Source organism: Rhinoderma darwinii, chromosome 4 (assembly GCF_050947455.1).
Source record: "Rhinoderma darwinii isolate aRhiDar2 chromosome 4, aRhiDar2.hap1, whole genome shotgun sequence".
NCBI classification, from domain to species: domain Eukaryota; kingdom Metazoa; phylum Chordata; class Amphibia; order Anura; family Rhinodermatidae; genus Rhinoderma; species Rhinoderma darwinii.
In genome coordinates this window covers 210,953,044-210,967,633 of record NC_134690.1, presented here as the reverse complement: position 1 = coordinate 210,967,633, position 14,590 = coordinate 210,953,044, and the positions used below count along the sequence as shown (strand labels likewise).

At 41.4% G+C, this 14,590-nt stretch overlaps 1 protein-coding gene across 1 annotated transcript in view; it reads left to right on the top strand.

The window, feature by feature from the left end:
* Nucleotides 1-6,952, top strand: part of RRAGD (Ras related GTP binding D) — an 85,205-nt gene extending 78,253 nt beyond the window's left edge. The window contains exon 7 of the mRNA XM_075862143.1: nt 3,676-6,952. Coding sequence (XP_075718258.1) covers nt 3,676-3,827 — 152 coding nt within the window. The 3' untranslated portion in view covers nt 3,828-6,952. The remainder of the gene's footprint in view (nt 1-3,675) is intronic.
* Nucleotides 6,953-14,590: the final 7,638 nt, after the last annotated feature.

The following is a 14,590-nucleotide window of genomic DNA, read 5'->3' as shown; positions in this document are numbered from 1 at the left end:
ATACATAATCTGTATTTCATGTTAGCACATTGTGTGAGCTAATCCAGATCAAAGCATTATGTGAGCTGTTAGAAGCTCTGGGATAAAACTTAGAACTAAAGTGTTTTTTTTTTCTAATTCCTAAAATACATGAAGATGTTTCTGTTTTCTTCTATTAGTACAATACATCTCTATCTAATGTATCAGCATTTTCTAGAGTTTAATATTCAAGTTTAGTAATATTATTTGTAAAATGATTGACAAATTCTAGGAACTATGCACATCTCGTTAAGTAAACATGTGTAGCATATTTCCCAGCGTATACGCCGAATATAGCCATAGACCCCATCCACCTAACACAGGCCGAAAGAGTGTCCTTTTTAACCAGCCGGGCGGTATGCGTCAGCATATCTTTTTTATTTTTTTACTCTATAGCTTTTCACATGTAAAATAAAAATAATTTTTAAGAAACATTTAATGAAATATTATAGTGAAAATCTGGAGAAGGTGGCTAAGTGTCTACAAGCACTGCATAGTAACCCCTTTCAGCCCTGAACCAAACACGTCTGTCAAAGCAAGCAGTTTGTTAAAGCAGGCACAACACCTGCAGATCACTTCTATCATTGACAGCTGCGCTCCTACAACAATGGCTGAGATTGAAGAAAACACTGATATTGGCTGTTTAAACCCTTAGGGTGAGGCCACACAGGCAAGCATTGACGCGGTTGTGGGTAAGAACATCCCTGGCATGCTGTTTGGCATGGTTGTTAAATTTCTTAATAGCCGCTCGGTGCTGCAGGTAAAACTACTGTTTACCTCCAAAATCATGCGACCCTCCAGTGACCAGCCTATCTTGTGACTTAATGACGGAGCAATTTATTCCGTTTTTTAATAGTCGCATTTCAATAGCCATAAGTTTTTTATTTTTCCATAGACATAGCCATGTGAAGACTTCTTTTTTGAGGGACAAGTTGTATTTTTTAAAAGTACCATTTTGGGGTACATATAATTTTATTGACTAAAGGCTATGTACACCTTTGAAATAGTTTATTTTTATTTTTTATAAAAATGTCTATCAGTGTGTTTTGTGCAACTTTGTAAATTCTTTTTAATAAAACGTATTTTAACTTTTTGAGATACAGCTGCTTTGCATCCTGTATACAGAGCAGCTGTATTGTGCGCTGAGACCGGAATCCGTCAGGTCAGCGGCAATGACGGGTTCAGTGAAAGAGAGACACGCGGGATCCACCTGTTATCGATCACATCTAAGTTATGAACTTAGATGTGATCGGTAACAGCTGTCACTGAACTCGTCAGTCCCGCTGACCTGATGGATACAAGTTTCAGCGCTAGATACAGCTGCTCTGTATTTAGAAATTCGCACAAAACACACTGATACATTGTTTGAAAACAATCAGTAGTCGGGTAAACAAGCTTGGTAAAAAAAAAAACCCACAAGAATATTCACTAAATGCAGACAACAAGGGTGAAAGAAATAACTGCCGTTAGGCAGCAGCTCGGCAGGAATTAAGTAGAGCATAGCTCTAACTCATTGGCTCTCACGCCAAACCCCCTCCAGCCTTTCTGTCAAATCTTAGAGTTGGAGCAGGTGAATTTGCCACAGTTCTCAGACCACGCCCCCTCCTGCCTATTTGCGGCTGGCTTCTGAAGCAGAAACAGGCGAAGTTGTTACAGTACTCATTTGCATTCACACAGAAGTAAGCCCGCAAATGGCCCATACTGCATGCCAATGAAGCATCTAGGAGTCCCCTGTACCAGCCAGGGTATACTTAAAGATGCTCTGTCACCAGATTCTCAAACCCCTATCTCCTATTGCATGTGATCGGCGCTGCAATGTAGATAACAGCAACGTGTTTTTTTTTTTTTTTTTAAACGTTCATTTTTGGCCAAGTTATGAGCAATTTTATATATATATATATGCAAATGAGCTTTGAAATGGACAACTGGGCGTTTTTTTTTCGTTATGTCCAACCGGGCGTGTATTGTGTTTTTAACTGGGCGTGTTTATGTGTATGACGCTGACCAATCAGTGACCCGTCAGCATCATACACTCCTCTACATCTGCACGCTCCTCTCCTGAAATATTCTGTGCTGCTGTGAACTCTGCTCTTACCATTACGTGGCTCTCAGTCTGTTACCTCTCCTCCACTCCTGTCCTCAATGACACCTTCACATGATTGGCAAGTCACCACCCCGCACAAGATCCTACTGCACGGCTGACAGCCGTCAGCTGTATAGCTAACAGCACGGTTGTGTTGGAAGCGCGCCCTGCTGTGTCTCACTTAGCAGCTGGGTGTGTTCCCCTCATCTAGCTGCTACGTTCTATCCTGACCGCCGGTGAATTCTCCGTACGGTCTTCGCAGTGCTGCTACCCCGTTTACCTACGGGAGCAGAACGCGGCTCCTGAAATACTCTGTGCTGCCTTAAACTCTGTGGACAGGTCAGGATCCTGTTTTTTTTCAATGCTGCTGGGGAACCCGCTCGATCCACTATATAAGGCTGCGCCTCCATCCTCTTCTGCCCCAGTCACTTATTCCCAAGCACTGTAAACTTTCAGATTTGTTGCGCTGTGAATATTCAGAGAACGTGATTGGTTTATGTGCAGGGTAATGAACATACAGACAAGCAGTAGAAGACTGAATTCAATGAAATGCTCAGCCCTTAGTCAGTCTTCTACTGCTTGTCTGTATGTTCATTACCCTGCAGTGGAGGAGAGGTAACAGACTGAGAGCTACGTAATGGTAAGAGCAGAGTTCACAGCAGCACAGAATATTTCAGGAGAGGAGCGTGCAGATGTTGAGGAGTGTATGACGCTGACTGGTCACTGATTGGTCAGCGTCATACACATAAACACGTCCAGTTAAAAACACAATACACGCCCAGTTGGACATAACGAAAAAAAAACGCCCAGTTGTCCATTTCAAAGCTCATTTGCATAAATATAAAATAGCTCATAACTTGGCCAAAAATGAACGTTTTTAAAAAAAAAAAAAACGTTGCCGTTATCTACATTGCAGCGCCGATCACATGCAATAGGAGATATGGATTGGAGAATCTGGTGACAGAACCTCTTTAAGCATACAACATACAGACCATTTGTGGGCTTACTGTGGGGAATGCAAATGAGTCCAAAGATAAAAGTGGACACCTTTGTTGCTGCCTTCACTAGCTCTCATGTATTAGCACAGCTTCATTTCTGTACTGCTTTCTCCTTTTACAGCACATAAGAAACCCGTTCTTCCTTGTGCTGACAAGCACTAAGGCCGAGGAGTGTGTGGAGTCCCCCTTTCCCCTGCAAAGTCTGCCCTGGGTGCTGTTGTCTTTTTTTTATACAAATACACAGCATGTATCTATACTCTGATACAGTTTAGCCTGTGTGATATGCATTTCCTGAACACATGAAATGCTTTCCCCTCTCTCCACAATCTCATCTGATGTGTATAACTGAGAGACAAGACCAGAGATAGCCCACACAGCCAGGAGCAGAGTTCTGTCAGATCTATGTTAGAAACAAAAGCACAGCCAACTATGTACAGGATTACACAGACTCTACAGCGGCAAACCGAAGTGCATTCCTGCCAGGATTACGTCCTTGGCAGGGAAATGGTTAAATGGGGGTTTAACCATATAATTTGACATCGTTTTTTGAAAATTGTGTTTTTCTTTTGTTTACAGGTTTGATAGATTACAATTTTTATTGCTTTCGTAAGGCGATTCAGGAAGTGTTTGAGGTAAGGGTAAAAGTGCTCAGATCTCGCAAACACCTAAGTCAAATCCGAAAGAGCAGAAGAGCCGCCCCCAATGGCACCCCAAGAGTTCCAATCTAGAGATGAAGAGTTTGAAAAGGCTGCAACATCTATTGGAATTTGACTATTTTCCTTTACAGATCGTGCTTGCCAGAGTAAAGGATTATTGGAAACCTGGAGATTCATCATAAAACACTTTACTTTATAGTCAATCGTGGTCTTCTGTCCGATCATGAATACATCACACAAGTGGTGTACTAATAGTATATCACCTGATCAGCACACCAGGGAGACTGCACTATGCTGTCATGTAGAATAAAGGAAACATTAAACACTAAAATCATCTACACATACCATATTATTTATGGTGCATGCAGTAATGTCTGTCATAGTTTTAACAGGTCTAATCCAATATAGTATTTTCCTGTGTTGAAACAAACTTCTAAACACTTGCACAATGTACTGTACATGGTATGACTATAAAACATAATAAGATAGTATAATAAATATTTTTTTAGGTTTTCTGATTTTTATAAAAATGTTAAAAGATATTTTTGCACAGTGAGCATTATAATGCACATTTTATACAGCTAATGAAAATGATAGATTGTATGTTACGAATTATGAATTATCTGAATTATGCTAAAATCAATCTGACAAGATTGGGATATTTTAATGATGAACTAAACCTATGGCCTACTTTATATACTGTATATCTTCTGTGTAGCATCAGAAAAGAGACTGACTGTAGCGTTCATCAATAGGACTACTGATTAGAAGTCCAGAAAAATGTCTGCCCCAGTGATCACTACTTTATCTCACATATCACTGGTTCTGAGATCCTCCGGAATTATATAAATATATGTGAACATCAGCTCTTTCTATAAACGTTACATTTATAAGCTTTCAACCTAAAAAGTAAGGCCCCATATGAACACGGTCGTGTCCGTAATCACGGCCAGCGATTACGGGCATTTTCGGCCCCTGCTCCCATATAAAGTATGGGAGCAAGGCCTGTAAAAAGCAAAAGAATGGACATGTTCCATAATTTGCGGTACATTTCTATGGCCCGGACACCTTCCCGCAAATATACGAGACGGTGTCCGTGTTCAATAAAAGTGTATGGGTCCATAATTGCGGACTGTAATTACGGTCTTGAGCATGGGGCTTGCTTGTACTTTCAGAAAACTCTCAGCTGAGCCTTATTGCACCTTCGTTTTAACGATGGTGAGCGTCTCAGCACCCGGACCCCCACCGCCAAAATTTATCATATGTCTCTATGACATATCAACGTTTTTGTAATGACGGGGTAGGGAGACAGACAGGTGAGCTCTAATCTACCCGCCACTCAGTCCCTGCCTACTTGCACGGCCCGTCCTAGGCGACGGCGTACAACTGGGCGACGGTCCATACGCTCAATATGTGCACGACAGACAAACAGACAAGGGTACACAGAAGCTAAGGGAAATGGGGCAGTTGCCCACAGCAACACCGTGAGCAACAAGAGTAGTGAACAAGCCGAGTCAAACCAGGAGTGTACGAGGTACCAAACGCAGAGCAGGAGAGTAGTCAGTAAAGCCAGGTTCAATATGAAGCAGAGGACAATAGTACAAGCAGCAGCAGCAGAGCCAGGAAACAGGCAGAATCACAGGCAAAGGAGGAGCAGGAAATGAAGGTATAAATAGACAGAAGGCGGGAGCTAGTTCCGTCTGGCCAGGCTGTGATAGGCTCTCCCACTTCTCAGCCTCCCAGCCCGAGTGGTAGATGATCGAGTCACTCTATCAGACTTAGGAGCAGGTGCAGACTGATTAACCACGGGCGTCGACACAGAAGCTGTGTCTGGCAGATCCTCTACAGTTTTTTTTGAACGTGCAGTTACTATTTAAAGTTTAGCAGCCTCAAAATTCCTCCAGAAATTTTGAGGCAGATTTTGACCTGCCTGCGCTTTTTTGCTGCGTTTTTCGTAACTTTTTCGCCTGCGGCCATTGCAACTAATGCAAGGACCGCAGGCAAAAAACCCTGAGAAAAACACTCAGAAATGAGCGCTGCAGGTTTTTTCTGCCTCCCATTGAAAAAAAAAAAAAAAGAAAGCCTCTGCCTCCTATTGAAATCAATAGGGGGCGATTTTTGGTGCTGATTCCGACTAAGTTTCCGCATCAAAATCAGCACCTGTGTGAAAAAAACTGTATGAACCGGGCCTTAAATTGCTTTATAAAAATCTCAGATAAAATGTACATTTCACTAAATATTTACTTACATATTAAAAGGGATTTTCTTTTGTTGCTAAATTAATAATTAGTAAAAGGTTTTCCCATTGGGGACATGAATGGCATATTGACAAGATATTGCATAAACGTTTGATCAGTGGCGGTCCTAACCCTTTGTACACTCAATAATCCTGGGAACAAGGGAACCAGTATCTCCGTGTTTACTTTCCAGTGAAGTCTGAGGGCTCATTCAGACGAGCGTAATACCCGTCTGTGTGCTGTGCGTTGAAATCACTCACAGCACACGGACCCATGCAATTCAATGGGGCCATTCACTGCGTAAAATGTTTTTCACGCAGTGTGTGTCCGTTGCGTGAAACTCACTGCATGTCCTATATTGGTGCATTTTCACGCCTATTGAACTCTATGGGTGCGTGAAAACCATGGGCAGCACACGGACGATATCCGTGTGCTGTCTGTGTTTCTCGCATCAAATACATTCAAAAGCAGAGAAAGAAATGTAAAAAAAAATAAGTGCTTGCACAGACATGAAAAACGCATGCCACGCGCAGAGCACACTGATGCCAATACGCAACGCACATGGACAAGAAATGTAGGAAAAAAAGTGTGGTTTTTACGCGTGCAAATCGGACATGCTCGTCTGAATGTAGCCTAAGGGAGATTAAAAAATAGCAGTTCCCAGGAATACAAACACTGCATATAGATTACTGTATAAGGTATCTAGCTTTGGACCATAATACATTTTAACAGCAAAAGAAAGAACTGAAAAGAGCTGGAAATGGGGGACCATAAGTACACACAAGTTCTCAGGGTCGGCAAGGGCACTATGCAATAAATGTCTGTAGTGGGAAAACCACTTTATTAATTTACACTTTATATTTTTAATTTTCATTTCTCGCCTGAAAATACTACGTAAAGTGTATGTACACTTTTGAAGTGAATTTTTTTTAAATAAAACCAATATTTTATCAAATTTTTAACCACTTTTCAATTAATTTTAAAAAAAAAGATTTCCTACTTTTAGAGCTACAGCTTCTATGTATCCTGTATACATAGAAGCTGTATCTTGCAGTCAAAGTCGAATTCGTCTGGTCAGCAGGACTGACAGCTTCGGTGAATGCTGGTTCTGCCTGTATCTGACATAAACTTAGATGTGATCGATAATAGCTGGATCCTGCATATTAGAGACATGCAGGACCAGTGTTCACCGAAGCCGTCAGTCTTGCTGGCCAGACGGATTCGACTTTGACCGCAAGATACAGCTTCTATGTATAAAGGATACATAGAAGCTATATCTCAAAAATGTTTTAAATAAAAAACAATTCACAAGTTGTCCAAAATGTAATAAAACATTGATTTATTTAAAAGAAAAAATGCCTGCAAAAGTGTACATAGCCTTTAAATTAGAGAAAGTCGGATTTACAGGGTAAAGTTGTGTTCATCATACTGCCTAGGAAGTATGGTGCATTAGTAGGTGAAACATTATATATATAAAAAAAGTTAGTTTGGAGCCACATTAAATTGGGAATGTCTCCATGATTATACTTACCCTGCATGATCTGTCAGTAAAATAGAAGTCGCAGTCCATATTTTCTTCAGCAAATTAATATAATTTTTGTATAATTAAAAGTTATGAAACGTTTTAGTATAACTTCTGTATTAATTTATCATGGTTTTTAAAATTTCTGCTTGTGTTTATTCATTCATTGTTTACTTCCAGTGGATAAAAGTCTGTCCATGGTCATGTGATGGACACACTGGTGCTGGGATTATCAGAAGACACAGCTCTGATACACATACTCTAACGATCCCAACACCTGTGTGTACATCACATGACCATGGATAGAATTGTATCCACTGGAAGTAAACAATGAATATGCCTACTGAATAAGAACAAGCAGAGATCTTGAAAACCGTGAAGAATTAATAGAGAAAGTATATTGGAAAATGGTATAACTTTTAATTCTATACAAAAAATAACTTTAACTTGCTGAAACCAGACAACCCCTTTAAAATGTACATATATATATATATATATACATATATATATATATATAAATGCATTGCCTGTTCCAATAGACTGAGAATATATATTGAATCTTGAAATAAAGTGTGCATAATGTAATACAATGGGCACATGTATCAATTGAGTTAACTTTCCTTTACATTAAAAAAAAAACTGTGTACAAATGTTCTATTATAAAAGTAGCAACCCGCTCCATACTACCCCCCTAATGACTCTGGCGAACATTTACTCCAAATGTCAGTAAGGGGTTAATACTGTCTGATTGAATATTAAAAAAAAAGTGCATAACAGTAAAAATAAAGGTTTTATTTATGCACAAATAAATGTGTTTTTAGAAGATGAAAGAAATTCACTGTCCAGAAGAAAAAGCTCAATACATAAATTTTATTATTAAAGAGTTAGGCCTCATGCACACGACCTTAGCCATTTGCACGGCCGTGATTTCCGGGTCGGCCGGCCACGGAGTGACAGCCGCGAGCCGCCCGAAAATCGCGAGCCATGCACATGGCCGCAGCCGTTATTTTCAACAAGCCCGGACCGCAGAACACGGCCGTAATAAGACATGTCCATTCTTTCTGCGGTGCGGGCTCCTGGGCCATGCACGGATCGTGAAAACCACGGTCTTGTGCATGGCCCCATAGGAATGAATGGGGCCGCAATTCTCCCGTGGATTTTCGGGGTAATTGTGGCCACAAAAGCATGTGGCCTGAGGCCTTAATCCCATTACATAAAGTAATTGTATACTGATCTGATCGGTGATCCCAAAATTGTAGTTTAGCTCTGGCTTAAACACGTGGCCCCTTCATAGTTTCATTTGAACAGTGGTGCTCCCTGTCACCTCTGTTAAAGTAACTTTGGAATATAAACATAAGTAGAATTGAGAGCCGTTTCAAAAGAATTTAGGCAGAAATCCAAACAGCGACCCTCCCCCAACCTCCATTATTTTATTTTTTAACATTTACCATACAATGCCGCCACACTGACTGAATGACACCACTATACAATAAGTGAATAATATGGTGACAAATAACACTGCCATACAGTGACTGAATAAGGTAGGTTTCACACCACATTAGGGAGATCTATTCTCTTTTTTTTAAATCCAAAGTAGGAAAAGACCCAAGCACAAGGTGAAAGGAAACACTCCCTAGGAATCCGTTCCTACTTTTGAATTTAAAAAGATGTATGGAGAGTGAATTTCCCAAACATTGTGTAAAGCCAGCCTTGTACCACCACACAGTAAGGCCCTGTTCACACGGCGTGTATTTTGGCACGTTTTACGCATTGAAATACGCATCAAAAAACGATTAAGATTCCCATTCAAATCAATGGGAAAGTGCGCAGTAAGTACATCCTTTTTTTTATGCAAGCGTATTTAAAAACGTGTAGTGTAAAAAAGCGTCAGGTCAATTCTATGATGCGTAAAACGCGCCGAAAATGTGCCAAATGTAAAAAATTTCTATATTTTAAAAAGCGCTTCACAAGAAACGCTAGTGTATTTGACACGTTGTTTTTTTTGAGTGCCATGTGAACATGCCCTAATTGAACAATTACACCTTACAGTAACTTGATAGGTAAGGGAATGTTTTCTTGTTACCATGTTCTGTGATCCATTCCTGCTTTCATTAACCCTTTCAGGACTGAGCCTGTTTTGGCCTTGTGGACGCAGCCGATTTCTTCAAATCTGACGTGTCACTTTATGTGGTAATAAAAAAAGCGCGTGACACATGGATGACATGCACGCGTAAAAAACGCAGATACGCACTGTACACGGATGTCACACGGAACTGCAACGCAAGAAAAATGCTGCGTTTTTTACGCGCGCAAAACTGACACGTTTGTGTGAATAAGACCTTATTAGAATATATTTTAGGCACCATGTCAGGTTTGAAGAGGTCTTGTAGGGCCAAAACAGTGGAAACACCCCCAAAAAGACACCATTTGGCAAACTACACCCCTCAAGGAATTTATCAAGGGCCATAGTGAACATTTTAACACCACAGTTTTTTTGCTGAATTTAGTGGAATTAGTCTGTAAAAATTAGGCCATGAAATTGAAAAGCTAAATTTTTTCTGATAAAACTTGGACATTTTAAATTTTTACAAGAAATAAAGAAGAAAAAGCACCCAAGATTTGTAAAGCAATTTCTCCTGATTATGGCAATACCCCATATGTGGTAATAAACGTCTGTTTGGACACACGGCAGGGCTCAGAAGCGAAGGAGCGCTATTTGCAAAGCCCCTAAGGGACCAAAACAGTGGATACCCCCCAGAAGTGACCCCATTTTTTTTATCGCGGTCACCGTGCGGGATAAATTACATTATATTTTTATAGAGCAGGCCGTTACGAAAACGGCGATACCAATTATGCATAGATTATTTCTATTTTTCATTTTTTTCTAATAATAAAGGACGTTATAAGGGAAGAAGGGCGATTTTTCATTTTATTATTTTAAACTTTTACTTTTTTATTTTTGTTCATTTTTTTGTAACTTTTTTTTTAGTGAATTGAAGATCCAATTGTTGAATCGTTGTTATAATACCCTGCAATACTTATGTATTGCAGGGTATTATACCTGTCAGTTTCACACTGACAGGGGCATATTAGGTTCTGCCTCTGGCAGGACTAATTGCCTTCCATAGATGGCAGACCGGAGGCCTTTGGTTGCCATAGCAACCATCGGCCCCCGCAATCGCGCTGCGTGGTGCCGATGTTGTTATAACAACTTAAATGCGGCGGTCGCTATTGACCGCCGCATTTAAGGGGATAATCGGCGGGGATCACCTCTGTGATCCGACCCGATGTTTTCCCCCAGTACTAAGGCTGTCAGTAGCAGCCTCTACTGTGAGATGCCAGGCTGCAGGGAATGCCTGTGTGCTCTGTTAGGAGCACACGTAGATTAACGGGCTAAAGGCACAAGGACCAGTGCTGCAGCCCGTGAATCTACGTGGCGTGGTCGGGAAGGGGTTAAAAAAGGTGTATGGGAGAGCAGATCTCCTAAACATTGGGTGAAACCAGCCCTGTACTACCATACAGTGACTGGATAAAATGGCCATACAGTTAAGTAGTTGATGGTAACAACACTGGTGGTCTTTGGTAGTGAAGGGGTTAATACCAACATCGCTAGAGGTCTAGGTTAGTGAAGTGGTTAATACCATCATCCCTAGTAGTAAAGGGCAGTAAAGAGGATAATACCAAGATCCCTGGTAATCTAGGGTAGTGAAGTAGTTATTGCCAAATTCCCTGGTATTCTAGGTCATTAATGTTTGCTTCCCTGGTGGTCTAGGGTAGTAGAACGGTTAATTCATGCTTCCCTGGTTGTCAAGGGTGGTGGACAGGTTAATACCTGGTGGTCTTGGGGTTAATTCAGCTTATATTGTGGTTTAGTGTATTAAAGGGGCGAATACCTGGTGCCCTGTGGTTTACTCACTTTCTCATGCTCCAGCGATGCTCATCCAATTCAGCTTCACCTTCCTACCCTGCACTGATAATACAGATCAGTGCAAATATCGATACAGAGGAAACTCAATAGCTGTACAGTTCTCAGTTATTGTTTTTTTTTTTTGTTATTAAGAAAGCTCAGCAACGCCCAGCAAAGCCCTAATGGTTATCACATCTCCCAGTCACCCAGCTTTACTGAACTATTGAATGCAAAAATCTCAATGATGCACAACCAAGACGGACTTGCCATTCCGAAGTCTAGAAAAATTGCGCAACAAAATGCATATTTATCCTGATAGAAGTGCAGTAAGGCCTTATTCACATGGACATGTCCATTTTGCGTGCACAAAAAACGCTGCGTTTTGCGCGCGCAAAAGGTCCGTGTGGCATCAGCATATGGTGCGCGGCTGCGTCATTTTCAAGCAGCCGGCATCATGATGACACTCTGGTTTTATGTTTACAAACAGAAAAGCACGTGGTGCTTTTCTGTTTTCATTCATTGTTTGTACTACTGTTGCGCGAATCACACGCGGCACCCGGAAGTGCTTCCGTGTGCCGAGCGCGATTTGCTCGCACCCATTGACTTCAATGGGTGCGTGCAGCGCGAAACACAGGCAAATATAGGACGTCGTGAGTTTCACGCAGCGCACATACGCTGTGTGAAATTCACTGACAGTCTGAACGGCCCCATTCATTAACATAGGTCCGTGCGACGCGCGTGAAAATAACGCACGTAGCACGGCCGTAAAACGCGTTCGTGTGAATAAGGCCTTAATCAAGAAAAGTAGTGAACGATATTGCAAATAAGCCTAACTTGTTATAAACTCATTCAATTATTTTGCGAGTACTACTCCAAAGGTGACCCAGACCGCAGGAATCAGAGGTTTCATCACAGACAGCATTTTGGATTCTCCTAAGACCGCAGCACATACTGTACCATCCTAAACCCAAGATCCTCTGGCTGCCGTTGTCTTATTCCTTCAGCTGGGTTCACACGACCTATTTTCAGACGTAAACGAGGCGTATTATGCCTCGTTTTACGTCTGAAAATAGGGCTACAATACGTCGGCAAACATCTGCCCATTCATTTGAATCGGTTTGCCGAAAACCTGTCATTTACGCATCGTCGTTTGACAGCTGTCAAACGACGACGCGTAAATTGACTGCCTCGGCAAAGAAGTGCAGGACACTTCTTTGCAACGTAATTTGAGCCGTTCTTCATTGAAGTCAATGAAGAGCAGCTCAAGATTACGGGCGTCAAAGACGCCTCGCAAAATGCAAGGAGGAGCTTTTACGTCTGAAACGACGCAGCTGTTTTCTCCTGAAAACAGTCTGTGTTTTCATACGTAAAAGCCAGTTCTCATGTGCACATACCCTTCAGGTCCTGATGGCGTTTTTGCTGCATGATATAACATAATCTCCTGTGGGGGCAAATATAAGTGAATAGAGATGTGCCCGTCGGAGAACTCTAGTTCTCTTTCGCAACAAGCCGTGCACTGCATGAGCAGGAGTTGGTTAGGATTAGGACAGGTATTTGCAGACCCTTCTAGTTATGTAGGTGGTACAATAACTTTTATGACGGGTCTGTACCTCTCAAATCAAGTGGTTCCTCTTTTACCGCTTTCATCAATTGATCCCATCATCTGAACTTCAGGCATCAGAACCTCACACAGTAGGAAGTATAGAATAATTTAATAAGAAAATGTGTTCCTGCTGTTAAGGGGACTGATGCTGTCACTTTTATGGGATAATGTAATGGTCCCTGATCTTGTATACGTTTGTAATTGTTTTTAAGTTTGGTCTATGAATTTTCTATTAAAGTTTTGTGATATATGATTTAGGGTCGCTCACTCATTCCATGTATCCTTGCTTTCTCTTTTTTTTACTTTTATGGGAGGCACTGGGGATGTCCATGTAACAGGGACATGTTGCCTGGCAATAAAGTGTCAGACACTGTTGCTGGCTTTTATATAGGCACTGCGGGGGAACCATGACTGGCACTCAAGGGGATAATAGCAGACACTTATTTGGGGCGCAAATCCCATTCTAAATCCATAGGCATTAATATGGAGTTGTTCCCCCTTTTCAGCTAAAACATCTTCCACTAAGGGGCCTAGGCCAACACCTAAAAATCAATCCCATAGCATTATCCATCCTCCACCAAACTTTACAGTTGGCACAATACAGTTACACTAGCGTTCAAAAGTTTGGGGTCACCCAGACAATTTGTGTTTTCCATGAAAACTCACACTTATATTTATCAAATGAGTTGCAAAATGACTAGAAAATATAGTCAAGACATTGACAAGGTTAGAAATAATGATTTTTATTTGAAATAATAATTTTCTCCTTCAAACTTTGCTTTCGTCAAAGAATGCTCCATTTGCAGCAATTACAGCATTGCAGACCTTTGGCATTCTAGCTGTTCATTTGCTTAGGTAATCGGGAGAAATTTCACCCCATGCTTCCAGAAGCCCCTCCCACAAGTTGGATTGGCTTGATGGGCACTTCTTGCGTACCATACGGTCAAGCTGCTCCCACAACAGCTCTATGGGGTTGAGATCTGGTAACTGCGCTGGCCACTCCATTACAGATAGAATACCAGCTGCCTGCTTCTTCCCTAAATAGTTCTTGCATAATTTGAAGGTGTGATTTTGGTCATTGTCCTGTTGTAGGATGAAATTGGCTCCAATCAAGCGCGGTCCACAGGGTACGGCATGGCATTGCAAAATGGAGTGATAGCCTTCATTATTCAAAATCCCTTTTACCTTGTACAAATCTCCAACTTTACCAGCACCAAAGCAACCCCAGACCATCACATTACATCCACCATGCTTGACAGATGGCGTCAGGCACTCTTCCAGCATCTTTTCAGTTGTTCTGCGTCTCACAAATGTTCTTCTGTGTGATCCAAACACCTCAAACTTAGATTCGTCTGTCCATAACACTTTTTTCCAATCTTCCTCTGTCCAAAGTCTGTGTGCTTTTGCCCATATTAATCTTTTCCTTTTATTAGCCAGTCTCAGATATGGCTTTTTCTTTGCCACTCTGCCCTGAAGGCCAGCATCCCGGAGTCGCCTCTTCACTGTAGACGTTGACACTGGCGTTTTGCGGGTACTATTTAATGAAGCTGCCAGTTGAGGACCTGT